Source organism: Coturnix japonica, chromosome 9 (assembly GCF_054131305.1).
Source record: "Coturnix japonica strain WE chromosome 9, WE-NBRP24, whole genome shotgun sequence".
NCBI lineage: Eukaryota > Metazoa > Chordata > Aves > Galliformes > Phasianidae > Coturnix > Coturnix japonica.
The window spans coordinates 25,558,158-25,586,074 of record NC_140671.1 but is presented as its reverse complement, the minus strand read 5'-3'; the positions used below and the strand labels follow the sequence as shown (position 1 = coordinate 25,586,074).

General features: G+C 45.5%; 1 protein-coding gene and 1 long non-coding RNA gene across 10 annotated transcripts; both read left to right on the top strand.

Annotated features, from left to right (window-relative positions):
* Positions 1-439: 439 nt before the first annotated feature.
* On the top strand, positions 440-22,553 carry LOC107323516 (protein DDI1 homolog 2). 5 transcript variants are annotated; one of them, XM_015882697.3, is made up of 10 exons: positions 440-613; positions 4,441-4,570; positions 4,988-5,218; positions 6,998-7,124; positions 9,099-9,226; positions 9,838-9,966; positions 10,775-10,878; positions 11,295-11,484; positions 15,042-15,104; positions 16,453-16,584. In XM_015882697.3, exons 1-9 carry the CDS (start codon positions 476-478, stop codon positions 15,056-15,058), a joined length of 1,194 nt encoding a protein of 397 aa, XP_015738183.1. In that variant the 5' UTR covers positions 440-475; the 3' UTR covers positions 15,059-15,104; positions 16,453-16,584. The 5 variants fall into 5 exon arrangements, with proteins under 5 accessions (XP_015738183.1, XP_015738181.1, XP_085364914.1 ...); XM_015882695.3 differs by lacking the exon at positions 15,042-15,104 and having other exon boundaries at positions 16,453-22,553; XM_085508788.1 differs by lacking the exons at positions 440-613; positions 15,042-15,104 and adding an exon at positions 2,665-2,683 and having other exon boundaries at positions 16,453-22,553.
* A 599-nt stretch (positions 22,554-23,152) lies between these two features.
* LOC107323556 (uncharacterized) lies at positions 23,153-27,448 on the top strand. 5 transcript variants are annotated; one of them, XR_014931774.1, is made up of 7 exons: positions 23,153-23,614; positions 23,731-23,842; positions 25,259-25,364; positions 25,559-25,645; positions 26,187-26,258; positions 26,783-26,844; positions 26,929-27,063. It is a non-coding gene; the product is annotated as an uncharacterized LOC107323556 (long non-coding RNA). The 5 variants fall into 5 exon arrangements; XR_014931773.1 differs by having other exon boundaries at positions 23,153-23,842; positions 26,929-27,448; XR_014931777.1 differs by lacking the exon at positions 26,783-26,844 and having other exon boundaries at positions 23,487-23,614; positions 26,929-27,068.
* Positions 27,449-27,917: the final 469 nt, after the last annotated feature.

Here is a 27,917-nt window from a genome sequence, read left to right as displayed (position 1 = left end):
GGCTCATGGGGACAGCCAGCTCCTGCGCCTTTCAGACTTCCTTCTCGAAGAGACCAGCCATCTTGGATCCCCTTACTCTCAGACTGAATCGCAGCAAACTTCCCCTGCTGGGTTTCTGAACGGTTCCGAACCATTTCACGGTCGCTCTGTCCAAGACAGTCCCGGACGTTCACATCTCCCACCAGACCTTCTCTGTGGTCTTTATGGTTGTGAAATTCCCCCTCTTGCCCCCCTCCCTCCCAGGTGTTACAGCGGTAAATGCCCTGAGCTATTCAGGGCCTTCCTGCCATCCGTCGTTTCCCGAGCACAGCGTAGGCCGGCTGTGAGCACCCGGTGGGCGGAGGGACGCGGCGGGGCCGCCCCCGTGGCTCGGGCGGCGCTTTGCGACGAGCGGCGCTGCTCGGCGGCGGGGCGTTTTGCGACGGTGTCGCTTTGCGGCGGGCGGAGGTTGTGGCGGTTGTGGCGGCGGGTGGCCATGCTGCTCACCGTGTTCTGCCTGCGCCGCGACCGCAGCGAGCTCACCTTCTCCCTGCAGGTGGACGCCGACTTCGAGCTGCAGAACTTCCGCGCCCTCTGCGAACTCGAGTCCGGCATCCCGGCGGCCGAGAGTCAGGTCGGGGCCGCTTCTCTCGCGCTGCTTTCTCGGGGGTGCGCGGTGTCCGCCCGAGGCCCTGCCTCCCTCTGGGGGGCGGCGGTTCCGCGTCCTCCGCCCTCGGTTCCCGGTTGGAGGCAGGCCGGGCTGCCCGCGGGCTCCTCGCTTGCTCCCCCTCTTTCCAGAGAACGTTTGGAGGCTTTTGCCCCGTTCTCTGAGAGCTGTGGGCACGGTGCTGCGCCCACATGCCGACAGCCCCATCTTGCCCGGTGCTGGGCTCACAGAGCTGCTCGGGGCCGGGCTGCGGCCTGCTGGGGATGCTGGGCCCCGGAGGGAGTTTCTCAGCCTGCTGTCTGCCTTTTGTCACCGTATGTTTGCAGGCTGTCGGGCAGGGCAGTGTCAGCTCTGTCGCTTCATCTCAGTGCTCTTGGTAAAGTTTGTCAAGTTTTTTTTTTGTTTCCCCCCCCCCCCCCCCCCCCCGAAGTTTTTGCTTCGCGAGCCGTTTCCCACTCTACCTGAAGAAAGTGTTTTTCTAGTTGAGTAGATATTAGTCAGCGAAGGAGGACTGTGAGACAGGAAAGCCGCACATCCTGCTGAGCAGGTTCCCGGTGCCTCACCTGGCTTCAGGCTGCTTTCCTCTGCCCCTGTGAAGCGCTGGTTTTGCTGCTTAGCCATGGTGAAGAAAGGCACGGTGCCTTCTGGTTCTGAGACCAACACTCCAGTGTGTGGGGGTTATTGTGCAGCAGAACCTGTGCTCAACACTGTGTGTGCCAGGTGCAGCTATAGACAGTGGTTTGAGTTGGGAGACGCTCCTGAGAAAGTGTAAAGGGGACGGTATTGAAGCAGGCTTTTTTTATTAATTAGCCCAGGAATGAAACTTGCCTAACTTGTTTTCTAAAGCAGGAGGAGAAAATTGGGGTTATGTGGGTTTTGTGCCAGGAAAAAAGCAGTGGTATATGGTAGGGCTTCTGCTTTCTGGGCTTGCCTGCAGTGCTGTGTTACAGCCAGTGAGGCACCAACATCCCTACAGCAGGTGACAGCCAGTCCCTGCCCCTGGTGTTTGACAGGGATGTTCTCTGCTCTCAAGGGGCTGTGAGTGCTTGGTGCCTCAGTGACCTTGTTTTCAGAGCTTCCCCTCTTGTGTGACAGTGACCTGCCAGCTCTGCATCTATTTCAGGATGAGGAGGGGTCATGTACTAACATACTTGCTTTTGGTGGGAGTTCCCTTTGAGTCTTTGCACTGCTGCAGTTTTGTGATTACAGGGACTACAGGTAACATAGGTCAACTCTGCTCTTCAGGAGTGCTTCCGCTGGCTTTCTGTTCATCTGTCTATTTATACATTATTCTGTTTCCTTTTTAAAACTTTTTTTTCCAAATGTAAATTTATTGTTTCATAGTTTCGTGCGGGTTGGAAGGGACCTTAGAGATCATCGAGTCCAGCCCCCAGGATTCGAGCCTCTGTGTAGCAGAGCGGCACTTCTACCACTTGCGCCACAGGGGGGATTCGAACTCCGGGCCCCAGTGTTGCAAGGCGGCGTCTTTAACCACTGCGCCACCGGGGCACACATTGTTCTTTCACTTACTCTTTCTGCCCAGTGTTTATGCAGTGTTCTTTGGATCCTGAGTAGAAAGAAAGCTACAGAAACATCAATTATCATCAAAGCATTTGTGTTGAAGGATTTTACATGCCTAAACTATCCCCCAAAACCAGGGGGTGTTGTGGGTCCTTGTGTTGCATCCACCAAATTTGGTTTTACTTCACGTGGCTTTCATTGCTTTATGGATGGCTTCCTGGTACAAAAAAGGTGATGCATTTAATAGCAAAGACCGTGCGGGGTGCTCTAAACCACACAGTGTTAGTCTGAGTCTTTATCGTGAAGCCCGTGGCCTTGAGGTGTGGAGGACTGCGGAGTGGCACAAGATAGTGTGTGCAGCTGCAGGTGGGTTGTGTTGATAAGGGGAGGTCTACATAGCATGGAGAGCAGAGGGGAAGAAATATAGCTCACTGTGTTTTCTCCCTTGCATCAAGCGGGTGCCTTTTCTGGAGAAGAGGGAATCTGGAGTTAAAACTCAGTTTTCTGTGTTGTTCTGTCAGTTGGTGGTATATCTTTTTTCTCTTTATGTGTGTGTGTTGGGTCAGATTTCTAGCCTTTGTGGGCTTCTTTGAAAGAGAAATATTCCTGCTGTATGAGCTTTACTTTGGTGACAACTGATTTCATGACTGGGCTTCCTTGCTCCATGAAGATGTTCTCCCCGCTGCCACTGTGCAGAATCCACCTGGTGTGTGGTGTGGCTGCCTGCTTCCTTGCCTGGGTTATCTCTGGAGGAGCATGTGCTGGGTGCCTGGCTGGCTTACAGCTCACTGTATGCTGCAAAGTGGGTAATTGGAACGCAGCAAAATGAAGTCATTTTATTTTAGCAGCAAAGTGGAATGGGTCAAAAGTGTATGAAGCCACTCTGCTGATGGATGTGGAGTGATTAAGATTTGTGTGTGCAGCTGGGATTTGATGCAAGCTTGCTTTCTCAGCAGACAGCAGTGCTAGGAGTCAGGCTGTTTGTGGTGTGCATGGTCATCTGAGAGGATGTGCCCATCACGAGCCAGTAATACCTTGCAAAACAGCAGAGCAGTGTCTGCATGCCTTAATATAGTTTGCAAGTGGGTCTGTATTCACTTTGTAGGGGGACTCACAAGCCAATTGAGTGCAATACCGTTGATGTTGTAGTTACTGAGAGGGTAGAAACTTCATCTTTATTTCTAATGGTGTCTGTTTTTCCTGTTCACATGATTCTGGCACAGAAGCCTTAATGCTGAGCAGATGTGGTTACTGGGATGCCAAAGACATGTTTTCAGTGGAGCTTCTGTTCCTTTAAAGAGCATCTTTATTTTTTTGGGTTGTGTTTTATCTCAGTGGCAAGGGTTTTGTGGAATCAGAAGCCCAGAATGTCTTTCTGGTCACAGGCGAGTCTTGTGATGGTGCACGTCTGCAGTAATTGCCTGTTGACATTTCAAGGAAAGCATGGGAGTAATTTGGGACATCTGTAGGTATTACGGATCTAATGTTAGTAGAAATGTTCCCTTGGCGGTTATTCATTTTTTTTTATGTCGGTATGTTTTTTATTTGTTGAGTCAGATTAGAAAATCATAATAGAAATACACTTTGTGTATTACAGTCCAAAGGAATAGATTTGTGCCACTGGTTGCAGTGGGATGTTTGGAGGCTGATGATTTCAGTCTGAGTGGACTTACATCACTGAAGCAAAGCAGAAGTGGCTGAGCTAATCACAGAGTTCTTTGTGAACATGGGTTGTTCTGGGGAGCTGTGATCTGGATAATGGAGGAAATCGTTGATCTGTAGATGATTCAGTTCAATATCTGTCCTGATGGATGCTGCCTGCATGTATACAGATGAGTCTGTGGTTAGGAAATGCAGAGCTGGAGGACGGCAACAATATGGGAAGCAGCCATGACTTGGTTAGTAGCAGGGATGTGATTTTAGAAATGTGGCAAACAGTTCTGATGTAAGCTGTTCCTTCCTTCAAAGATCTTGGCCTCTAATTAAGAGAGAAGTCTTTCTCTGAGATGCTGGGCTTTGGGAAGTGGCTGCTGGCTTTGGATAGAACAAACGCTGGGTACTTGTCCAACCACTTTGTGTTGAGGTCTGCCTGTGCCTGAGGTCAAGGTGCTTGGGCAGGACTTGTCTATGCGCGTGCTGAGGACTGCACACCTGTTTTGAGGCTTGAGGTGGGCCCACGGGAGTGGCTGAAACATGTTTCTAGAAAGAAATAAAATCCCATCCTGATCTGCTTGGTCACACTTGTTTTCTCCTTGCACTCTCCCCATGAGCAGATAGTCTATGCGGAGAGGCCTCTCACTGACAACAACAGATCCCTGGCCTCCTATGGCTTGAAAGATGGAGATGTGGTGATTTTACGACAGAAAGAGGCTGTAGAGTCACGGCCCTCAGTCCATTTCCAAGGTAAGAAGTGATGTGTTTGCTCTGAGCATCTGAAGGACTCACTGTTTTTTATTCTTTTTTAATTTTCAGTCAGAGAGATTGAGAAGTGCTTTAGGCAATGGGTTCAGCCTTGTGTTCCCTCTGTGGTATTCTCAATTGTGAATCTGGAAGTGACTAGTCTGTGATTCAAGAAGTGTATTTCTGAGGACACAGCAGGCCAGGCAGGAGAGCAGGCCAGTTACATAAATCAGTGCCAACATCCCTCACCCAGTAACCTGGCTGTGTGGCAGTGCTTCTGATGTAAACTGCTGTTAAAAGGATCTGGTCGAATAGCCTAGTATTAAGACTGACCCATCCTTCCCATAGTTATTTTACTTAGTTTGTTTAGCAGAACTGCAAATAAGAAGCACTGGTACATTTGACCTCTTCTTCCTCCAGGCCTGCCGAGGATAGACTTCAGCAGCATTGCAGTTCCTGGGACATCGGCTCAGCAGCGTCAGCCACCAGCACAGCGTCTTCGCCCATTACCTCCCGATGCGCCTTTGATCCCTCAGGGTTTGGAAAACCCGGCATTGCTGCGGGAGATGCTGCTTTCCAATCCCCATGAGCTGTCCCTGCTGAAGGAGCGCAATCCGCCTTTGGCAGAGGCGCTGCTCAGTGGAGACCTCGGTAGGTTGGTTTTGCTGCATGAGGTGGTTCAGAATCTGTCTGAGCCCAGTTCCAATACTACATAGCCACGTGTTTTAAGCTGTCTGGGCTACTCACTGCCAGCTTATTAATGGTGCTCATACAAGGCACCAGGTGGAAGCACTGTGGACAGAGTTCCTCTCTTTCTAATAAGACTCTTTCTAGCAGTTTGGGTATGTTTCTCCAGCTTGGCTTTTTGGACAGCCCATATCCCCTACTTTGAAATATATGCATGGATTAGTTGTGTTTCTGTGAGTGCAAGTGGCTCAGCTCCTGATTTTTTTTTTTATGCTAAGAGTCTCTGTATGCACTGCTTCCACCAACGTGTTGTGTTTGCAGCACTCTAGAGCTGAGTGAGAGCTCCACTGAGGGCAGTGAGCTCTAAGACCATCTCTCCTTGTGGTGGTTAGCTGCTGAAGTAGCAGGCATCAAGGAGAGAGTGGAAAAGGAACAAATAGTTGGTGTCTTTAGGGAGCATTCTCATTAGGAAGAGTCATAAATGTTTTCATCTCTCTTAATCTTGAAAGTGTGTATTTTGGGCACTTCCTGTGGCACAGATGAATTCTAGTACAGTGTCCCTAATTTTCTCTGCAGCTGATTTTGCTGTCTTATTCTTTGATTAAAGCTTTGAACTCAAGTCCCCTTTTAAGTATGAAGAATGGTGTTTTGGGCATTGAATGGTGCCCTTCTAAGCCTCTGCAGGCCTCTAGATAAATAAAATCTGGTTGAGCTTTCGGAAATGAATGAAGAGAAGGACCATGTAGTGGGAGACTTTCTCCCTTTCAAGGTCACATCCTACTGATTTATCTGTTAAAGAAGGGAGCTCACATGGGTGTTGATGACTACTGCATTTTTTACTTCTTACTTTTGCTCAAGTCCCTGTTAGTTAACACGTGTTGTGCTCTGATGTTTTTTCATGCTTCCTTTGAGCGTTGCATCTGTAGTACATAAAAGTTTTCTCGTCGCCCTGAGGAGAATGTGCTGCTTCTGGCATGAAATGCAATGTTAAACCCAGGACTCCCAGATTTGGCTCACCTGCTGATCTGTTTTGTCTGTTATGCACATAAAGCTTTATCTCAGGTGTGCACTTTTGGTTCCAAGTCTCTGCAGCGGGATACCAGAAGGAAGTGGTTTTATCTGCTCTAAATTTGATGTCCAAATGTCTGAATAGACGTGTACCATGTGGCTGTGCTGCATGTGTTGTGGGTACATCAGAAAGCACCTGCGCTGTGGAAACCTAACTAAATAAAAAGCACTAAAACAGCCACCAGATGCTTTCCTGAGTGTGTAACTGTCTCTGATCCAGCAAGTTCCTTGATGGGAATTGCATTTTTTGAAGCAAAGCCACAACCTTCTGTGTTTACAGAACTTAATTTATCGCCAACTCTCTTTGGCATATGCTCGATCAGTAAAAAATAGTCAGAGGCCATCCAAAAAATGGAGACCTGAAAAGCATGCAGCTAAACCTCCTTAATTAAGTATCCCTTCTAGCATCTTTTGATTGCAGTGGCAGGCGTCTTTAAGAATTACAATACTTGTGTTGCTTGGGCTTAAGAATCTCACTTTTCCGTCTGCTGGAAGTTTTTCAAGATACACATGCACATTTCAAACCAGAAGCTTGCCTTCAGATGAAGCCTGTTGTGCTGCTGATTCTATCCTAGAGTGCATGTTGATGCAAAATGAATTGTTGGCTGTGCCGGGACATGATTTGTATGAGTAATTAATAGTAAAAAGTATTCCTGTATCTCTTTATTACTGCAGATAAATTTACCAGGGTATTGCTGGAGCAACAGCAGGACCGAGCCCGACGGGAGCAGGAGAGGATCCGACTGTATTCAGCTGACCCTTTTGATCTTGAGGCACAGGCCAAAATAGAAGAAGACATAAGGTAGCAGACCAAAGTCACTGGCAACTTGGAGGCTGCAAGGAGTGTGTTCAGAAAGCAGGTCCTGCCTTAACACAGAAATCTGCCTTCAGGGTAGTGCTTTGAGCCACCTTTGCAAGTAGTAGGATCAGGAACTGGGTGGTTGTGCACAGATGAAGCAGCAGCACTGCTGTCCACATGTGTGAGGTCTCAAAGCTGTCTAAGTTGGGCCACTGAAACCAATGAAGAGTTGTGGGAAGCAGTGAGTTTGGGTTTGCTTTTTACTGAATATAGTTGCGTCCTTCGGAGGTAGTATTTAGGTGCCTTGGATGTGTTTTGAACCTGAGATCCTGTGCGGGTCTTTGACGTGGGCTCTCTGCACAGCAATGGAGTGTCTCCTCCCATTCCAGACTCTGCGTATCACTGCTGTCAGAAGAGGTCTCTAGAAACATGTTCTGCTCATGAGCCCTTGCTCCCTCTGTCTGTGTTCCACATGTATTTACATGGGGGTGAGGTGTGATTTCTTAAATGGGGTGATGAATCCTTGAACTGGAAAATGGCTTGCAGATTTGTCCTTGATAAGGAAATGTCTTTCTGACATGGGCTTATTGTTGATCATAACCAAAATTACTTTGTACTAAGTCATTATTGCATTATGACTGACAAAGTGTTAGTACTGGATAATGGCTTGGCATAGCAGTGCTGAATACAGTGCATGAATCTGTAGATAAATCATTGCTTGGAGGCAAAGAAACACTTTCCTTGCTCAGTACATGAGGGGGAATTGGGACAGATAAAGGGAATATGTCCAAGATTGTGCAGCTGTTGGGTAACAGTTGGGCATGTAGCAGTCCCAAGATTTCACAACCTGTTTAGTATCTCAGCTTACTTGAACTCTTGCTTAATCAGCTGTCCTCTGCCTGAGATTGACTGGGAGTTCCTGCAGGCATCACAGTTTCTTGAGACATATCTCCATCCTTCAGTGGGGCGTCAAGAACAGAGAAAACAAAATAATGGATTCAGCAAGAAAGCTGAACCTGCAGATCAACTGCACTGTATCTGATGTAAGATGGAACAGCAAAGGACATTACAATGTGAGGCTATTTGTTTTACAAGCTGGGGTAGCAGGGGGCTTTAGCTCCCATGTGAGCCACCACGCCACTGTTAGCTGCTCTTAGCTGTTTTCCTCCTGCACCAAAAAAAGCCCCACATCTACCCGTCCTGTTGTGGGAAGGTTACAGGAAATGCATGAGAGGAGCTTGATTTTACCTTTGCCTTTTGGGGAGGAAACGTGAAATGACATTAAAATGGGAATCCCCTGTCCTTTCATAGATAAAGCTATTTGAGATGTAGTCACTATGGATACCCATCACTTTCAAGATTACTATCAGCCACAATGAGCTTCTCAATAAATGTTTTTTATCTGTGGAGTTGAATTTGCAGTGAGGCTTGTGCTCATGGCAGTGTTCTCGCTGCAGTTTCAGTTATGAGCCTCCTTTCCTTTGCCTGAGAGAGATAAAGTGCCAGGGAAACGCTGGAGGATTTTAATGTTAAGCTGCTCTGTGGGATCCCAGTGTTGTGGCTACTGGAAACATCTTCATCATATGCCCTGTTTCCTTCAGAGTGACTAATACATATGCCAGTTTTTGCTTACAAGCTCTCCATGTTAGCTCTGTGATGACAAATTTCTTGCAGACAGGTAATCAGGTGTGCCACAGTGTGAGTTGTGCAAGGTGTGGGAAGGTGCAAGGGAAGTGACTTGGTATGTCTGGATTAAGCCAAGATCATTCCTAGCAATCCTTCTGTTGAGAAGGCTATATTTAGCTAAGCGATGTTTGTTGTGGTTTAAAAATGATGTTCGTAGCTAATGCAAACTGCAGCGGGTGGGATTACCAGGTCTGTAATCAGAGCGATGCTCATGAGGTTTTGCTAATGAGAGAGGTCTGATTTTTTTTTTTTTTCTTCTTGTTTTTTTTCTCTCTTCTCTGGTCAATTCAGGCAACAAAATATTGAAGAAAATATGACGATAGCAATGGAAGAGGCACCTGAGAGCTTTGGCCAGGTGGTGATGCTTTATATTAACTGTAAAGTCAATGGACATCCAGTGAAAGCCTTTGTCGACTCAGGTGAATTACTCCTGTGCTTTTACCTCTTTCTCCATTCTCGTTTCCTTCATTGAATGAGAGATTAAACAATCAATTTTTTTTGCCTTAAATATTCCTTTTATGTAATAAAATACCGTTTTACAAGATTTTAAAGCACCTGATTAAAATCTCAGAACAGTCTGAGCGTTGAGGCAAACAGTCAGTTGTGGAGACAGTTTGTGGAGCAGCACAAATAAGTGCTTGAACAGCCCTGGTCAAGGCTCCTATGAATGTCTGGTGCCTGACTGCTGCGATGCCAAAATGGTCACTGCTATGTGTGCGTCTTATATCAGTTTACAGATAGAGGAACTTTGCCAGCCTTAATGCTGTACCTCCCATCCGCCATGTTAACGTCCAAGTACTCAGAGCTATTCCAGCTATGCAGCAGTTTGTACCTTACTGTTTGTGATCATCTGTGACTGTAAATTCAAATTAAATTGTAAATTCAAAGCCTTTTATGCCATGACACAGTTGCTTAATGCAGGTGAGGTGGTTTCCCAGCTTCTGCGTCCAAGATCTTAAGCCCTTCCAGGAGAGTGATGTTTAATTTGTGATGCCCTGTCAAGACTCAATGCAAGTTCTGTTTCTGTTAGGTGCCCAGATGACCATTATGAGCCAAGCTTGTGCTGAAAGGTGCAACATAATGAGGCTGGTGGATCGGCGGTGGGCTGGCATTGCTAAAGGCGTGGGCACTCAGAAAATAATTGGCAGAGTGCACTTAGGTAAGTACTGCCATTCTTAGCTTTAGCAACAGTTCTGACTTGAGCCTTCTTTTTCATGTAATTCTTTTAGGTGAGGGAACCTGCAGCTCCTGCAGTTGAGAAACTGTTCACTCCAACTGCAGAAGTGGGGTTAAAAAGCAGGGTATTTCCTGTTGGGCAGTGTGAGTTGCACAGGAAGCGTTCCACAGTGGTGGAGCGTTTGATACTCTTCCAGGAGGAGAGGTCTGCATATTTGGGCAGGTTTTCTAGATAAGAGAAGGTTGTCCCTGTTATGTGAAAAAAATGATTCTTTTTTTCTGTTCTTGCTTCTTAGGCTTGTGCTCTAATGAATGTATGTAGCTACTCCAGCTCTGGCTTGGAGGCTTAGATGAGCAGTACTAAAGACTCTAAGACCGGAACAGCTTTGACAATAGTTAACTATCCAAGACCAATGTAGGCCTTGTAATCCCTGGTGTTTGTCCACTTCTGGGCTTATTTTGATCAGAGTCCAGATGTCAGCTCTCCCCAGTGTGACTGTTCAAGCCTTTCCTAGGGGATCATTATATCATCATAGTCTTGTGTGGGTTGGAAGGGACCTTAGAGATCATCGAGTCCAACCCCTGGGATTCAAACCTCTGTGTAGCAGTGTGGCACTTCTACCACTTGTGCCACAGGGGGGATTCGAACCCCGGGCCCCAGTGTTGCAAGGCGGCATTCCTACCACTGCGCCACCAGGGCACACTAATGATGAATGAGCAGGATGAAAGAGCAGAACATAATGTGCTGCGTTGTAGCTTCAAGGTGATGACTCTTCTCCCTTGTATTTCAGCTCAGGTTCAGATTGAAGGGGATTTCTTGGCGTGTTCCTTCTCCATCCTTGAAGAGCAGCCCATGGACATGCTTCTCGGGCTGGATATGCTTAAAAGGCATCAGGTAGCAAAACCAGTTTTGAAACAGTTATTAGATTTTTCAGTTCCAAGGCACAGTGTAAGCACCATACCTGGGAATGTTATGTGATTTTCTGTGAAGATAAAATAGTAGATAATTTTTTGATCAGTCACGAAAGGTATATTTTTGTGATGCACATCACGGATGTATGTATAGGATGTCTGGCTGCTCCCTGAAGTTTTCTGCTCAGATCAAAGGCACTTGGAGCTTTTCAACTGAATGATTAAATGCAAAACAAATCAAATGGAGGCCTCTGCTTATAATTGATGCTCTCTATCTCTTTTGCATAGTACCATGAGCCACTCCTGTTGGAAATGGATTGTTCAGCCTTATCTCTTTTTTTTTCCCTGGGTACTGATGTGCTCTGTGCAGGCCTCTGATGTCTCAATGCTCTTTCACAGTGTTCCATCGATCTCAAGAAGAATGTACTTGTAATTGGCACGACCGGCTCAAAGACCACTTTCCTCCCAGAGGGTGAGCTCCCAGAGTGTGCCAGGCTGGCTTATGGGGCCGGGCGGGAAGACGTGCGGCCAGAGGAGATTGCAGACCAGGAACTAGCAGAAGCAATACAGAAGTCTGTAGAAGAAGCAGGTATCATAATGAGCCTAGTTGAAATCTTTCTCTGCTTGGTTTTCTTGTTTGTTGTGTATGCCTGTTGACAGCACTGGAAGATCCCTTCTCCTTTTCTCAGTTTCTAGATGTAGCCTAATGCAGCATCAGTGAGCAAAAGGTGGAGAGAAAGGGGCTTTGTTTCTGCTTGTGGCATCTAATTGCACCAATCTTTTCCTTTCTATATAGCAAAATCTGTCCACACAAAGGAATTTGGGCATGCTTTTTGTTCAGTTTGTGCTCTCCTTGCAGCTTTCTAGCAGCTCTGATACCTTGGTCTTCAAAGATAAGTGGCTGTCTCTGGCACCCGTTCACCTGGTTTGAATTGCTGTGCCTAGGCAGGTACACAACGCAGCTATTTTTGTTTTAGCAACCTCGCACAAGGGCAGTATTGTGAATTTCACCAATCCAATTCTTAATAGCTACAGTGTACAAAAACAAATGAGCCCTAGCAGTACATGCAGATATTAGTGCAGAAGGAATAGCAGACTCAGCAACTACTTGAGTCTTACATGTGCAGTGTCTGAGACTCCATCAGTGTCTGATTGCTGCCCCTCTGCGACGATCTGGGTGTGTTAACCAGCAGCTTATGCCCACCTATTTTTCCAAGACAGCACAACTTCACAGCAGTTTTTAGAAATGTGCAAAACATTTTGCTATGCTTAAGATGATAAAGTTGATTTCCTGAATTATTTTCTTGCAAGTTTTTAACTGCAACATGATTAAAAATCCAAGTCTGATAACTATGTGCATATAAATATGTATACATATACAAAGAGAGAGAGAAAATAAAGTTATAATGCACTGATTTTTTTTTTTTTTTTTTTAACACTTAACCACTTGCTGCTGTCCAAAGTGTAATCAGTGACATTTTCTTTTTTTGCTGATAAACAAGCTGGCTTACATAAGAAGAGTGCACATTCTTTTGAGTTCTTTTCTTCAATTTTAGACATGTTAGCTTCCCACACATAGAAAAGCCCCAGTGGAAGGCCATACTTGAGTATACCAGCAAGAAATGAGTAATATGTTTGACTTTTTAAACCAGTCTTAGAATGCTTATTAATTTTACTTGCAACGAGTAAAGAGGATCAACAGAAATTTGTCCTGGTTTGTTCCCTGCTGAGTTTTGAGATTCCTGAAGGTCAAACTTGATGGATTGGGCTCATGTCTCTTCACATAACCTGGAAAATGTGGAGATCAGCTCTTCTCCAGTTAAAACTGTAGACATTGTCATTGGTTAGACTTAGTTCTCTGCTGAAAGGATTGATCAGAAAGCAAACCTCTTGACCTGAAACAGCGTCTCTCTGTAATTTACAGCATTTTAGACAAGTGCTTTGAAATGAAAAGTGTCTAAAGTGACTTAAAGCTGCTTATATACCAATACAGTTCTAGAAACAAGGAGGGTTTTTGCTCAGGCTGATCAACAGCCTACCATTTCCATTGCTAGTGAGCCCTAGAGGAACTTAAAGGTTAAGAGAATGGGAACTTGCTTTTGTATGTTCACTTAATACCTGTGGAGCAGTAAAGTACAAAATTAAAGCAGGTCTTCTTTAGATGGACTCTACGCAAGCCATGGACCTTTTACAAGCCTCTGATTTGCAGGAATATTGTTACCTGTATTCTGAGGTGTCAGAATATGAACTCAGACCCTCTCGCTCTCTTCCAAAACTATTAACTGCTGCTAGATGGCACCAGAAAAAAGCAAGAGAAAAGGCTGTAAAGAGTGGGGGAGAAAGATCATAATGCAGCATCAAGGAACCTCAGCTTCCCACAAAGCCTGTGATCTTCTGTAGCAGCTCAAGTGGTATAAAAAAAATCACTCTGTATATCTACAGGTGATCAGAGTTCTCAAGAGCTTATCCCATGTGCAGCTTCTCATCCAGGCAGACTTGATGTAAGAAAGGCATTGCCTCCACATGTGCAATTCAGACTTTTCCTAATACAGGGAGGAATCCATCCCTAGTGATGCACTTTGTGGAGAAGAGTTTGTTCCTGGTGTTGGCTAGATGGGTGGGGCTGGGACTCAGCTCCTTTGTATTCCCTGGGAAGAGGATGACACTGAGTCTCAGAATGAGTGTGCCGAGGAACACTTGGCAGCACACCAGCTGCTTCTGCCATCAGAGGGGCTGTGGACTCCCTTATGGTTAGACCCTGAATACAGAGTGAAAAGGCCATTCTGTTTCCTCTCTAAAGTATTGGCTTGGAGGAGAGCTTGAACGTAATATTGCTGAATAAAAAAGGATCTCTCTTGTTTTCATCTGTGTTCTGTGTGACAAGCCTCTTTGCCAGCCATGTCAAAGATGAGCAGTCTGAAAATGTGCAGGGTAATGCAGGATTTTAAATATGCCAGCATGCCAAGTTGTTGTAGCTTCATTAAGGTCAGATGAGCAACCCAGAGAAAAGATTGATCTGGTACAGAGTACAGTGACAGGTTCATGTTTATTGATTGGAGGTGTGGTATTGCAGCATTCTGTGCACTGTTTTTATCCCATGGAGAAGAAAAAAAGAAGCAAGTGTCTGAGGTGAAAAAGGCAGACTTCTTCCACAATACAGAACAGAAGGCACATCCTGGCTGTGTGTGAGCATGGTTAGTGCTCTCCAGTACTACTGGATATCTGTAAAAGGAGAAAGACTTGAGGTTAATTGGTTGTATGTGCTTGGGATCTTTGAGCTTGGAGACCTTTGGGATGCAAAGGAGAGAATATGCAACAAATCATACAGCACAATCTGAACAGCTCTTTGGCTATGTGACACAGAACAGAGTAGAACTGTAATGGGAGAGCGGGTGCTATTTCAGCAAAGGTCAACTTGGTGATTTAACAACAACGTTGAGAGCTGATATATTTGCAAGACTAGACCATTAGCAAGATAAGCTCACTTATTTAGTCTAGCTTGATACCTAGTCCCACTGTAGTGCTCCTGTAGTGGTCTGCGATTAATCTGTCCTCCACGTGGAGTAGGAAGCAGTGAGCTTTTTGACTTCTGGCTGTCTGTTTCTTTGCTTTGTTCTTCAGTACCTCAGAGAGCAGTTCCTTTTTGGGGTTTCTGCCCTAGGATCTTTGTTTCCCACTTGCAGCAAGCTGGTGTTTGCTCATCTTCTCTTGCCTTTGCTGGCATGATCCCCTGCAGAGTAGTAGCAGCTGGGAGCACGTTCTAAGATGCCATTTTTCATGCCTCATTTCACTGTAGCATGCCTCCTGAATCTGGCTGTGCAGGGAACAAGCAAGCACGCTGCTAGACATCTGCCTTGTGCTGCATATACGCTGTCAAGCGCGTGCATCACTTGCAGACCACACTGCAGTTTAGGTAATGCAGAACAACCTTTCAACTGTTCTTTAGCAGAGGTACTTTTGATTTGATATGGTGAATCGCCTGGGCAGACCTCCTGTTGGAAGCCAGGGAATGTGAGGAGCTCCTGCTGCTCATGTGCTGTCTTTGCGGATGGCCGGGAGGGGAGCTGTTGGAGGGCTGTAACCATGCATGTTGTGTGCTTTGAATGCTAACATGAGTTTGGTGTGTTTGTTTCCTAATCCAAACAGAACGTCAGAAGCCTTGATGCATGTTGTGTGTGTTTACTGCAGCTGGAGTGGGCCACAGACCAGGTATTTATAGTCATCAGTTCATAAGCTTTCGCTAACAGCGTTCACAGTACTCGCAGCAAGACCATCCTCCTTTTGAGCTATTAGGGAGCAACCCACATAATGTGAAATTATGAACCTGTTTAAGAGTGTGGGAGAACATCCTGCTTCACTTAGCCAAAGGCAGCAAACTTGGGCTGCATGTATGAGGAAAGGTGGGCCCCTCTGTTAATGCAAAGGAGAGCCCTGTAACTCTGACCTTCCATCCTGTGCTTTCCAAGTGATGCTTGTTGCTTACCTAAAACAATTCTGTTGCCTCAGCTTCTGTTGAGCGGAGGCAGTGAATTCTTTGACGGTTTAAGGAATTTATATACAACACGTACACACATATACACAAACCAAACCACTGGAACCTGCTCCAAAACTGTATATCTTAAGATAAGTTTGAAGTGGATCTGATGAGCTTAAATACCATTGTGCTGTTATATGTGTGTTTGAGTACTGCTTTCTTGAAGCAGCGTACTGATGAATGCAGCCATTATGTTACAGCCTCCCCAAGTAATTTTATACCCACAATTTCAGTTCCATCTGACATCATATGAAGGATGGATATCTGGATATCGTTTTCTAACCATCTTAATGTACTGGAGAAGAAAAACTGCTTCTCTGGATACCTTTTGCTGCCATTGTTGCAGCTGCACTGATATACAGATGAAAAAGTAACGAGGTTTTAAAGTCTTGATTAAAGAGAAGGTTATGGCTAAAAGAAAACCTGAAGTTATTTTCAGCTTGTTCAAGCCATCTGTGAAGCACCCATATGAAGTACTGCTCACACGTATCCCACTGAAGCCTGCTTTCTGTGTTGCAAAGAGGAATTTAGATTGCTCTACTTTGAAAAATAAACAGGGATGTTGGGATTTCATCATCTTCTTGGTGATTTAATTGCTCACTTTGAAGTTTAAGTATCCTCTAATTGTGAGCTCTCTAATTACCCTAGAACTGGCTTTTTGTCTGTCACTGTCAGTAATGAAGTGTCTGCAGCTGGACTGTAGTTGCTGGATTTGCACTTGGTTATATTTAGAGCACTTGGGACTGTCTTAACAACTTGCAGTAACTAGTGATACAGTGGTGCTCTAATGAGTAATGCCCAAGTGGAGGTAAATGTGCCAAGATGATATGTAAACTGTCATTTTATCCTCTGTTCTAAAGGCATGGATCCTTGAAAACTACTGTAGGGAGCCTGCTTTTCAGGGGAGTTGGACTTGATCCCTAGAGATCCCTTCCAATTCCTACAGTTCTGTGATTCTGTGCAAACGGTGCTGCTTCTGTGTCCTAATTCTTTTATTTTTTTCCCCCCTATCTTTTCATACAGAGAATAGTGACAAAGAAACTACCTCACTGGAAATGCCCTCCTTACCAGCTTCTGATGGGTTTGAAAATCCAGTCCAGTCTTCAGGACTAAGTTCTAAAATCTGCAATCCCACAAATAAATTACTTGATCGATCTCTCTTTGCCCCTGCTTCAACACGCTCAACCAAATCTAGCCTCACAGAGCCCATTGATCCTAGAGCCATCAAGTCATTTGAGTCTTCAACTAAATGCCTGATCACCCCAGGAAAAGACCATCCTCTTGTGTTACAGCATCTTTCCAATAACTCTTCCTTGGCAAATAATGACCACTCTCTTCAGACAGAGGAAGTGAATTGTTGCAGTCCAGCTTGCCTTTCACAGGAGACACTTGGCGAAACGTTTCTTGCTGACAGTCTAATGGAATGTAACACTACAGAACAAGACTGTGGTGAGGAACCTCTGTTGGAAGTGACAAAAGAAAATAGTTTGTCTGACAGCACTGATGAGCTTGGGCAAATAAAAGATGCATCTCTGCCTTCAGAACTAAAGGATCGAAAACAGAAGCTCGCCATAAACCATCAGATGTTGACAGAACCAGAGAAGTTTGAGCATCTGGAGAAACAAACTGACAAAACTGACCCAGAACATCCTGGCAAAATTGGTGAGGTGGAAGAAGAGGGCCATACAGCCAGCCAGCCAGAAATTCCTCCTGCAGAAATGAGAGAAGGTAGCCTGGAGAAAGCAGATCTTCCCTGTGTGAAAGAGCATAATATCCAAACATCTTGTAGTTGTGTGGATATGGAAGTGGATACAGCTGAGCATTCTGTAGCTGAAGTGCACATCTCAGCAATCAAGCAGAAGTGGCAAGTAAGGAATGGAAGGGCATCTGACCTGAACTCAGGTGCCTCTTCTGTGGAAGTGGAGTCAGTGAAGTCTGCAACTTCCCCGAGTGATGCAGTTTCCACCTCTGATGTGTTGCAGTCTAAAAGCACCGGTGAAATCCCCCAAAATTGTAATGAGTTGTCCAATTTAACAGCTGAAAACAGTTCTTCCCCCTCCATCATTCATCAGCAGGGCACAGATCTGGGTAGACATTTAGAAGAGCCATGTTTTTCTCTAGCATCAGCCTTGAAAGAGCTTCACAAACTCTTGATCAGTTGTAAAGGAGAATGTAAACTTCTTACATCTGAAGTTTCTCAGCTGGAAATGGTTCACAAAGAGCAAGTACAACGGAAGGGGTTTTCTGAAGATAAGCAGAAAGGCTCAGATCGAGATGGCCAGCAACAGAGTAGTTCCTCCTTTAACGTGAGATCTGAAGGTGGAAAAGCAGAGGGGAACCAGCCTTGTGATTCTGGCGTAGAAAGTGTTAGTCTTGGGTCTGTCATTCACATGGAATCAGCTCCTGGAGAAGATGCTTTACAAATTCCAGAGTTTTCAGGTAAGAGAGATTTGACTGTGGTGACTTCTACAGGGATATCTGACCAACAAGAGAGCTCTGAGCAGGCAGAGGTTTTGCCGGAACAGAGCAGTGTTTCCTCTCAGCCTTCTTTGGATGAAGGTACATCTCAAGACACTTGGGCATCACTCACAAGAGCACTTGAGAGAAGCAGCAGTTCTGCTCCTGACAGCCCAGCGTTGGTGGGTGGATGTGAGGAACCGCTGCCTAGCCCACCCACTGAGTCCACAGAACTTCCCTTGGTTGCTTCACCACCTGCTTTCCCTGCATCTGATGTTGATCGAATCCTTGGTGCTGGCTTTACCACACAAGAAGCTCTGGAGGCTTTGGAACGAGCAGATGGGAATGTAGATCTTGCTCTTCTCATTTTGCTAGCCAAGAGTATTATTGTTCCTACCTAACTGTGGAAGAGGGGGACTTTTAAAAGACTTATCTAAATTACACATCGTAATGTACAAGCAGAATGTTAAGCTGGAGTTTTTAATTATTTGCAGCCGAAGTAACTTGTCTCTTCTGTTTTGCTTGTTAGATTTGGCCTTTTGAAAAGAAGAAAATGTCCTCGTATTGTGTGGACTGGATAGCTTTTAATTATAGATACTGGATGAAAATTAATGTTTTTATTTGAGTGCAAAATTTTTGAATAAGCTCTGGTGTTATGAATAAGAAGTAGAAGCCATTAAGATCAGCACCCTGTCCAGCGCAGAGCAGACTATGAGATGAACCGAGTGTGTGTATGTGTGCAGCCAATGGAGAGGCATGACAGATGGTGTTGTTATAAAGGGCACACACTCAGTCTGGTGTGGCACAGATGCAAAACTTTTCTAAATGGGCTTTTTGGATTTGTACCGTTTTCTCTCTCCTACACCTTATAGCCAAATGTCTGTGATGCTGTTGAAACAATTGTGGCAGCTACTACAGGTGCCCACAGGTGTGTAAAACTTTGCAAAAGGATGGGAGGGTGTTGAGCATTTTTGGAAGCATGGGTTTGTGTTTGCATGGGGAAAACTTTTGCCTGCTTTGGACAAACCCTTTCATGTTCCTGGGCCAGTGTGTTTAAGGTTACATTGTGGGGATAGGGGGTGGAGAGAAAAAGGGGAGGGATAGAATTTGGTTCAAGCAAAACTAAGAGATGTACCGACTTGAAGATGTGCTGATATCAATTGTAGGTGGGAGGGGAAATGTAAAGGGGAAAAGTGTGTTTTACCTTTTATTTTTAATTTTTTTTTCCCCCTAACTTTGCCCATATCATGCTTCTCACTACAAAAGAACAATCTCAACCACTTAAGGCGAAACCTTGATGGTGAAACCTTGTAACAAAGCAACTGCATGTCATGGCTTTTAATTGCATATGTCCCAGGAAGGTGGATTCTCTATGTGCTGCATGGGGTTGTGATCAGCAGAATGAAGAACTCTGCTTTGCTTTGGCTTATCATGATGTTTGGGGATGATCAGCCTCTCAGCAACTGTGGAACGCCTGCAGTGCCTGATGGGCTACTAATTGAATACCTCGTAAAGAGGGCTCCCAGTTAGGGCTTATGGAACACACGCTGACATGATGTCTGCGTTACAGCTATCAGAGCCTTCCAGGAGGTCCTTGGGGAGCAGCCTGCCTGATTAGGACTCTCTGAGGAAGCCCTTACCAGATACTTTTTCTTCAGGTGAACTACTTTGGGGGTTTTGCAGAGCCTCAAAATACTCTTGGGGTTGGGGAAGGAAAGCATGGTTGAAATATGATACCAAATTTGAAGTTAGGAACTTAATCTCACTCATGAAACTCCGAAGTGGCTCCCTGTGAAGCGTTCTTCTTAAACTTTCTCCTTTGGAGCTAGACCTGAAGTGGCTGATCAGCAATGGCTGGAAACATGACTTGTTCATTGTTTCATTTGTTGTTGTTGTTGTCCCGGACCTCTCCCTGGTGTTCTTTCCCTGCTCCTTGGCAAGTTTGCCTGTCTGTATGCCAAGCTGTTCTTTGTGTAGGGTAGTGCTTAAAAACAACACATATTTGGTTTCATTTGTGAGCCTGCAGAGTCTTATGTCTGAGTGGTGGTCATCAGATTCTTCTTAGGTGCTTAGGTAGGCAAGGGATTGGTTATTTTCTGAAGAGCTGTAAGGCATTCCTCTGTTGGAAGCAGCTTTTGCTTGAGTTGTGGATGTACCAGTGAGGCTTGGTGTTCCCAGACAGACTTGGCTTATATCGCGCTACTGGCGGTCTCAGCAGCAGGCATTGCTCTGTGCTTGCATTGGGAGCAGCATTTGGCTTTTTGGGACCCTTTGCCCGAGCAGCATCAGGTAATTCCCTGCTGGCTCTGTTCAAAAGGATTCAGTGAGGCGGGATTACAGCTTTTTGATCTTTACATGCAAGTAGTAGGAGCTGACCCCCAGTGAAGCTTGTTGGTACTCTTTGTGGTGAGCACCCCAAATAATCAAAATCCCATTCTGTAAAGGGTAACATTTGGACTACTGCAGGAGTGCAGACAGTGTCATCAGATCTCTCTAGAAACTTTAGGAAATAAGATTTCAATATTAGGCCCATTCACGTCCCGTTCATTACCAAAAGCATCACCGGGAGTAGAGCTCAGCTCCAGAGCCTCCTTACTCATAGTAGTGTTTCTGCTCCTGATTCACACTGTGGCTCTTGGTGTCAGAGCCCATCTCTGGTATATGTGGTCTGTGCACCAACGACACCAGCTGCAGGTTGGCCCCCCTGGATGTCTGCGGGTTCATTTACTGCCAGCTCCTTGAATCATCAGATGTTAGCCATTCAATATTATACCCTTTTTGTATTTACATGTTTATGTTTTTAGAAGCAATTGCTAGTAGCTAGGTGCTGCTTTGCACCAAACTGGTTAAAGGCTCTAGTTTTACAGCCATGTTTACTTAGACTGCAGATACAGAATTTATGCTATAAAGGCTTTAGAGCATCAGCAAACTTGCTTCAGTGCTCAGTTTGATTCTTTGTCAAATACAGGTTTTGAAATCTGCCTTTCTGCCTAAGCTGTACTGAAGCATTTATCAATACTATTAGAATTTCTTCTGTAACTCTCTGAACTGCTAGAAACAAAGCCTGGCCCCCATGTCCCCCCGCTGATGAATATTTGTACTGCTCTTTTATCAAGTTGCTCTGAGCCTGGTGATCTAAATCTTCTAATTTCACAGAGCCTCGCTTTGAGCAAATGGCCACGTGCTGCTGAATTAGACAGTGATTTTGGCTTTTCAGAATCAAGATTTACATCAGAGAAAATGTGGATGGTGCTGAGTGTCTGAGTTAAAATAAAACACAAGAGCGATTGCTGTCTAGTTGACTTCTGTTTCAGTATGTGTGTGTGTCTCCTGCTGTGTGGACACATCCTTAGCCCACGACCCTTCACCAAGCTTTCCTCTGGGTGGCAGAGCAGGAGTGTTTGTATTTGTGTGTGTGCTAAAGCTTTTTGGCTGGTGTAGGAATAAAGATACAATGCCAGAAGCTGCTCAGGTTTTGGAGGAACTACGTGAATGGGCTCTGTGCTCAAATAAAGCTCTTCACACTCTTCATTCATCAGTGCTCCACACTAAGCTGTCACATCAGCTTGGCAAAATGATTTCCCTGTGTACAGAGAATACAGCAACACTGGACGTGCTTTGTTAAGATGGCAGTGCTTGTGGTGATTGCTCTGGGTCCATTGAGTGTGTTCCTGGATATTTCCTGAAGCCACTGTGGTTCCATACCTAATGATTGGTTGCTGAGAGGTATTCTTTTCCTGAGATCCCGAAGGGATCTCCTTGGCCTCTTTCTGACTGTGTACTCCTGTAAATGATGCTGCCTGGCAAGCTTAGAGGTGATGAGCATTGAAATAATACTTGGTAGTGTCTGGGCACAAAGCAGTCTGGCAGGAGGCATTTGCTGGCAGACCGGAGCAGTGCTGCATTTTGTGAGTCTCTGCCTCATTGCTCACCGTGCTTGATGTTCTGTTTGGACTCTTGGTCTCAAGGGCTGTTAACCTTGTACCTCCAAGAGATGTTCCCTTCTTTCTTTGTCTGTCTGCCTTCACCCCCTTGTAATTTCCCTTCCTCAGAAGTAGCAATATTTTACTTGATGGTAAGTTTTCTTTCAGACACTATGCCATTAGTGATCAAAAGGAGGAACACATCCTAGGGGTTTCTTCACCAGACTTGGATGCGCCATGTGGCTCCGCAGGAATCGAATATTGATTCAGAGGGGCCTTTTGCCATCCTCTCTTGGAGATCAGCTTGGGAAACAGGGTCAGTTTAGTGTAAATTGTTCCCTTCTGAAGCATTCAGATTTCTTCCTGCACTGCGTAGACGTAGCTTAGTTGGTGATCCAAATGCGTAGTGGTTTGGGTTACTTCTTGACTGATGCATTTTAGCTTAAGAGTTTTACAAACTCATGTCAGGAACTTGAGGGAATCAATTCTCAGGAATCCTACAGCTGGTTGCATTTGTGTCATTTACTTTTCTGGGCTGAACACACTGCAGTTGTCCTTGTGGGTGGCTGAAGGGAAACGTGCTTGTGTCATCAGACAGTGGGATGTGGTTCTGCCCAAAGTAGTACACACTTGATTCTTTTATTTTTATTTTTTTTTTTTAATATTGGGAGTCTGTTTATCAACAAAACTGATGTGTAAAATAAATTTGATATTTAAAAAAAATAAATAAACACTTTATCATAATGTTGTTTGATTGGTCTGTAAGTCTGCAAATGGTGCGAAGAGCAGCTTGAGGTCCCTTGGGTTGTTGGGCACAGAGCAGAGGAACGTGGATGGAGGCCTCGTGGCAGCCTGTAGCACTTGACAGGGAGTGGAGGAGTGGAAGAACAGCGCTGAGCTCTGTGCTCTGCTGACAGTGACAGGGCCCAAGGGAATAGCATGGAGCTGCATCAGGAGGGGCTGGGAAGGGGCTGGGGTCAGGGGAAGACTGTGCACAGTGGGAGCACTGGCACTCCCAGCCATAGGGTTTGGAACTGGGCAGTGTGGGATCCATGCATATGGGGTTTGGGCTCGGAGCTGTGTGGGTCCCTTTCAGCTTGGGATATTCTGTGGTTCAGACAATGAACGTGAGCTTTATCCCTCCAACCAGTGACCCAGGACCCCCGGCAGTCTCAGGAGCTGACCCACGGGGCATGGGCTGACTCCTGGCCTGCATGCACTCCTTGTGGGATTCACAGAGCAGACTGTGACTCCACCCAGAGAGTATGGAACAGTTTTAATGAGAGCAGGAGTAGTGTGGACATTCCCCTTCCCCATGATCCCCTTGCACACCCTCAATCAAGAGGTGACTGATGCCCTGCTCCCAGACTGCCATAGGTACCCCCCACCCCAGCCCTTAAGAGGAATCTGTGAGGCAATGGCTGTAACAAGGACAAGTCATGAGAGCACTTCTGGGCCATGGCGGCACGGGGCCGAGAGGAGCGGGCTCTGTGCTGCGAACGGGGTCGGGCCTCGGTGCGGGGGCACGGAGGGGCTGTCGGGGGAGGAGCTCGCGGCGCTGCCCGCACCCAGAGGCGATGCGTGCGGTGCCACCGAGTGCGGCGGGGGCCGGGGGGCGGCTTCGTCCCGGGGAAGGCCGTGCGAGCATCGAGCTGTCGGTGCGGCCTTGGGATGCTGCCTGCAGGGAAGCGCGGCGGGCGCTGTGCCGGGTGCCGAGCCGTGGCTCGCGCTTTGCTCGTCCTTTGAAGGCTGAACTGTAGGCAGCCGGTTTGCATCGGGTTGAAGGGGCTGGCGCTGCCCTGAAGGTGAGCGAGAGAAGTGGGCAAAGGAAGAGTGAGTGGCGGGATCCGAGGAGGGCGTTTTGTGTTTGCGTGCGTGTCTGCTGTTTGCCTGACGTGTTGCTTGTGTGTTGTTGTTCCAGGTGTCTGAATGAGGACTCCCCGTGGGAACTGGCAGCGAGCAAAGGAACGGAGCGAGGAATGGAGCAACGGGCCTGGGTGCCGTGCTGGACTGCGGCTGTGGAGCCAATGAAGGTGTGTCCAATGTCCTTCCTTACATCATTGACTATGTATGAGGTGTACCTATATCTGTGTAACCATTTTACAAGTCAGGGTGCAGGTTTTTGGTGGAGCTATTCCCCTTGCACCCGGTGCTGCAAAACGCTGGAATAAACATAACATTTATAACCAATCTCTGGATTATAGAGTTTGATTCCACAAGTCAGTGTGTGTTCCAGCACTGTGTGCAGAACTGGGATGTAATCAGAGTGACTGGAATCCTAGTTCAGTCAGAGGTCTTAATTGTAGGTAAGGGTTGAATCCGCCGAGGTGCCGCGTAAGGAGAGGTGCTGGATACGACTATGGAAAGCAGAGCTTGTGTGTCCCAGAAGGCAGGTGTAGTCAGGTCCCCTTTGGAGCCTGCTGTTGTTGGCGCTGAGCTCAGGAGCCCCGTCAGCGTGCCACTGCGTGCTGCGTCTGTGTCACGGACTTATCTAGATCAATCTATGATTGATAGATCAATCTATGATCTCCAGGTGATGTTATGTTATGTTATTCTGGGATTGTCCCAGTGGATTGGAGGCTGGTGAATGTGACGCCCATCTTCAAAAAGGGCCGGAAAGGTGATCCTGGCAGCTACAGGCCCATCAGTCTCACCTCGGTGCCCGGGAAGGTCATGGAAAGGATAATCTCAGGTATCATTATGGGACAACTAAACATCAGCCAAGGGATCAGGCCTAGTCAGCATGGGTTTATAAACGATAGATCCTGCCTGACTAACATGATTTCATTCTATAACAAGGTGACCTACTTGGTAGATGAAGGTAAGGCTGTCGATGTGGTCTGCCTGGACTTCAGTAAGACCTTTGACACTGTCCCCCATAACATTCTGGTAGAGAAGCTGTCTGCCTGTGGTTTGGATGGGCACATGCTCCACTGCGTGAAGAGCTGGCTGGGTGGCCAGGCCCAGAGAGTTGTGGTCAATGGAGTGGAATCCAGTTGGTGGCCGGTCACGAGCGGCGTCCCCCAGGGCTTGGTGCTTGGGCCGTTTCTGTTTAACATCTTCCTTGATGATCTGGATGAGGGGCTGAGTGCGCCCTCAGCAACTTTGCAGACAACGCTAAGTTGGGAGGGAGTGTTGATCTGCCTGAGGGGAGAAGGGCTGAAAAGATTCGCTTGTGGAAGAAGGGGGAGGGTGAAGGAGAAAGGGTTTGAATGTCCTAATACAAACATTTTCATGACTGGGTTTTCTCTTTTGTGGCCTCTCCACTTTTTCTTTGTGAGTGGATATTATTATTTGCTGTGAAAGTTTGAGAGTTTAATATTAAAAACGAGTGTACTGTGATTGCAGGTGCTTTAAAGTACAGTAGTATTTAAGTACAATGGTCTTGCTATAGAAGCAAAGTAGTAGCTTGTAGTTTCCATGTTTATGATCCTTTTTCTCCCCTAAAGGTGCTCCCGTGTGGAATGCAAGAAATTGATCTGAATGACTGGCAGAGGCAATACCATCTACCGGCATGATACCAGAAGCAGCAGACAGATACTGTGGATCTGGCAGGTTTGTAGACTTCTTTTTTCCTCACAAGAGCACAGCAACAGCTTAGTGAGCAACAGTCAGAATTACTCAACAGATATGTAGCATGTAGATTATAAATAACTGCTAATCCAGCTGTCCTGGGGGTGATAGGGAAGTGAACATCTCAATATGAAACTTTACATCAATTTTAATTATTATTTTTCAATTTGTGAAAGAAATAGATAATGAGAAGAGAGTGAGACTTCTACAGTCTGTTACTGGAACGTGCAGATTACCAGTGGGAGGATTTGCTGACCTCACGGGTAATGAGCCCTCTTTAATGCATTTTATGCTCATGTTTATTCCTTTTTTTTTTTTTTTTTGGTTAATAAGGACCAAGGTGTGTGTTTAAGGGTCTTTTTTAATGAATTGATATGGAATCTTTCTTCTGAGTCTTCCATATTGGTAGAGCTGTGACAGAAAAAGAGATGGAGGGAATGTGAACACTCCGTGCATCAGTGACTTGATCCATGGTTTGGACGTGGTCCTGGCAGGGCAGCCTGCTCTGGGTATCCCTGCTTGATCAGAGTGGCAGGACTAGGTGGTAAACTCCAGAGATTCCTTCCAATACCAAACCAACGATGTGATTCAGTGGTTGAGTTTCTTTGAAAACCGCTTCATATTTATGCATTTCACTACGTGGATTTCTTCAGAGGGATGTAGTGAAAGACAGATGTCTTTGTGCTCTGCAAGTAGTTATAGTCTTGTTTTCTCTTCATGCTTTTCACACGCTGTTGTCATGTACTACCTACTGGTCTACACAGGCAGTTAGACCTAAAAACTCATTGTTTGATTTTTGTACAGGGACAACAGACCCCAAAACTTTTGCATTGAGAAAGTTGGGAAGGAAAACTGGTTACCTAGAAGTCACACCTGGTAAGTACGAAGGATCAAACTCTGCTGTGGTTCTGTTCTTACGGATGGCAATCTACTTTGAGATTTTAGGAAGTGGGTGTGATATGGAAGTGTCTGAGACTGTGTGAAAGCAAAACTCTGGGTTATGGCAGTAAGCTCTGCTGAGTAATAGTTGAACTTCTGAAAAGCAGTTTTGTTGTGGAGCTGATTCCATTGTAAATGCCATGGATTTGCACACCACTAAGAACATAAAGCTACTTTTAGTACTTAAGGTTGTACTTTTTTTAAAGAGTTTGGGACTGATCTTTCATTATCACCACGCTCAATCTTGGCAATGAAAATAAATAGCCACACTCATGCTCCCTCTTGGCTGGAGAAAATGTAGCTTCTGCTCAGTTTCTCAGTTATGCTGGTGCTTTGTGAAGATGCTCAGATTTTAACTTTCAGATACAGAAGAGAGATAAGGTGAGACTTGTTACTAAATACGTTGCCAGTTCTGGAAAGTTATCACTGCTCAAGTGCTTCTTGTGCTTTAACTCTCACAGACAAATGCATGTCAAGATACAGCTGTTTTATAGGATACAAATCCAGTTATCCCTCTGAACAGGTCAGTTCATATGCCTGTGTTCCTAATGGATTTTTTGGTGGTCTATACTGTTCTTCAGTACTTAAGGTTTCTCTTTGTTTTCAGTTTCAATCTCTCGGACCTTCCAGTCTATAAGAATTATGAGCAGCTGAAGGAAAAGCTGTTATTCGCAATTGAAGAAACAGGAGGTTTTGGGCAGGAATAGATGCGATTTGCACCTTGAAGAATGTGAACTCAGTCTGATGTTCTTCACTTCTTCTGCTTGTTGCACACTTCCTTGTAAAGTAGACTTGACTTGGATTATTTAACAATAGTAACGTGCAAGTATATGGATGTTCTCCTGAGGTTTTATCCACGTAAACTCTGGATTTCTACCAAGCGCTTTCAGAAACCTTCTCACTGGTGGTGGAAGCTATCCTTGCTTCACAGTTTTACTAGGAAGAAGATCTGCCAATTTCAAAACATTGGATGGGTATTTTACTGTCTACAGCTCACAAGGAGAAGAAAAAAGCCTTATGAATATTTTGTTTATGTTAATTCTTACAATGAAATCTAGTTATCTAACATATTTACAGGAGAGATTAAATTAAACAAAACAGGATAATGCAAGATTAAGCTAAGACAACTAGTTTGTGTTCTGCATGATTTATGATTCATGTAGGGAACCTACACCTGTCGTGGATGTATAAATATCACCCAAAAGGCTTTCAGCCTTATATTTTTAAAACACAAAGCAGTTCTAATTGAAATAGCCTTAGCCCTAGTTCTACAGGTGATGGCTGTTGAATATTTTTATGGTTGAAATGTTTAGTTCAGGAAAAAGGTAAATGCTTGTGTATATTTTTGCAGTCTCGGATTCCACTTACTCCATGTTTTCTTTCTTTAATTTAAGTGGCATGTTTGTGTCTTTCCTGCTGTATTAGGAATATTAGGATATCCCAAGCACCAGAACTTACTTTAACGTATTGCAAACAAAGAGTCAGCTGGGAAAAGCAGTCCGTGAAATGCTGCATTTGGCCAATCAGGAAAGTAAACCTGCCATTGTGTTCAATTGGCAATGTTCTTGAAGTCTGAAGTAAGGTTTATTTAAACGT

What these genes read in the sequence shown, in the direction of transcription:
- LOC107323516 (XM_015882695.3), top strand. Translation starts at nt 476, where the DNA reads ATGCTGCTCACCGTGTTCTGCCTGCGCCGCGACCGCAGCGAGCTCACC. An exon ending in TCCCGGCGGCCGAGAGTCAG is followed by an intron (nt 614 to 4,440) that starts GTCGGGGCCGCT and finishes CCCCATGAGCAG; the next exon opens with ATAGTCTATGCGGAGAGGCC. An exon ending in AATTGGCAGAGTGCACTTAG is followed by an intron (nt 9,967 to 10,774) that starts GTAAGTACTGCC and finishes CTTGTATTTCAG; the next exon opens with CTCAGGTTCAGATTGAAGGG.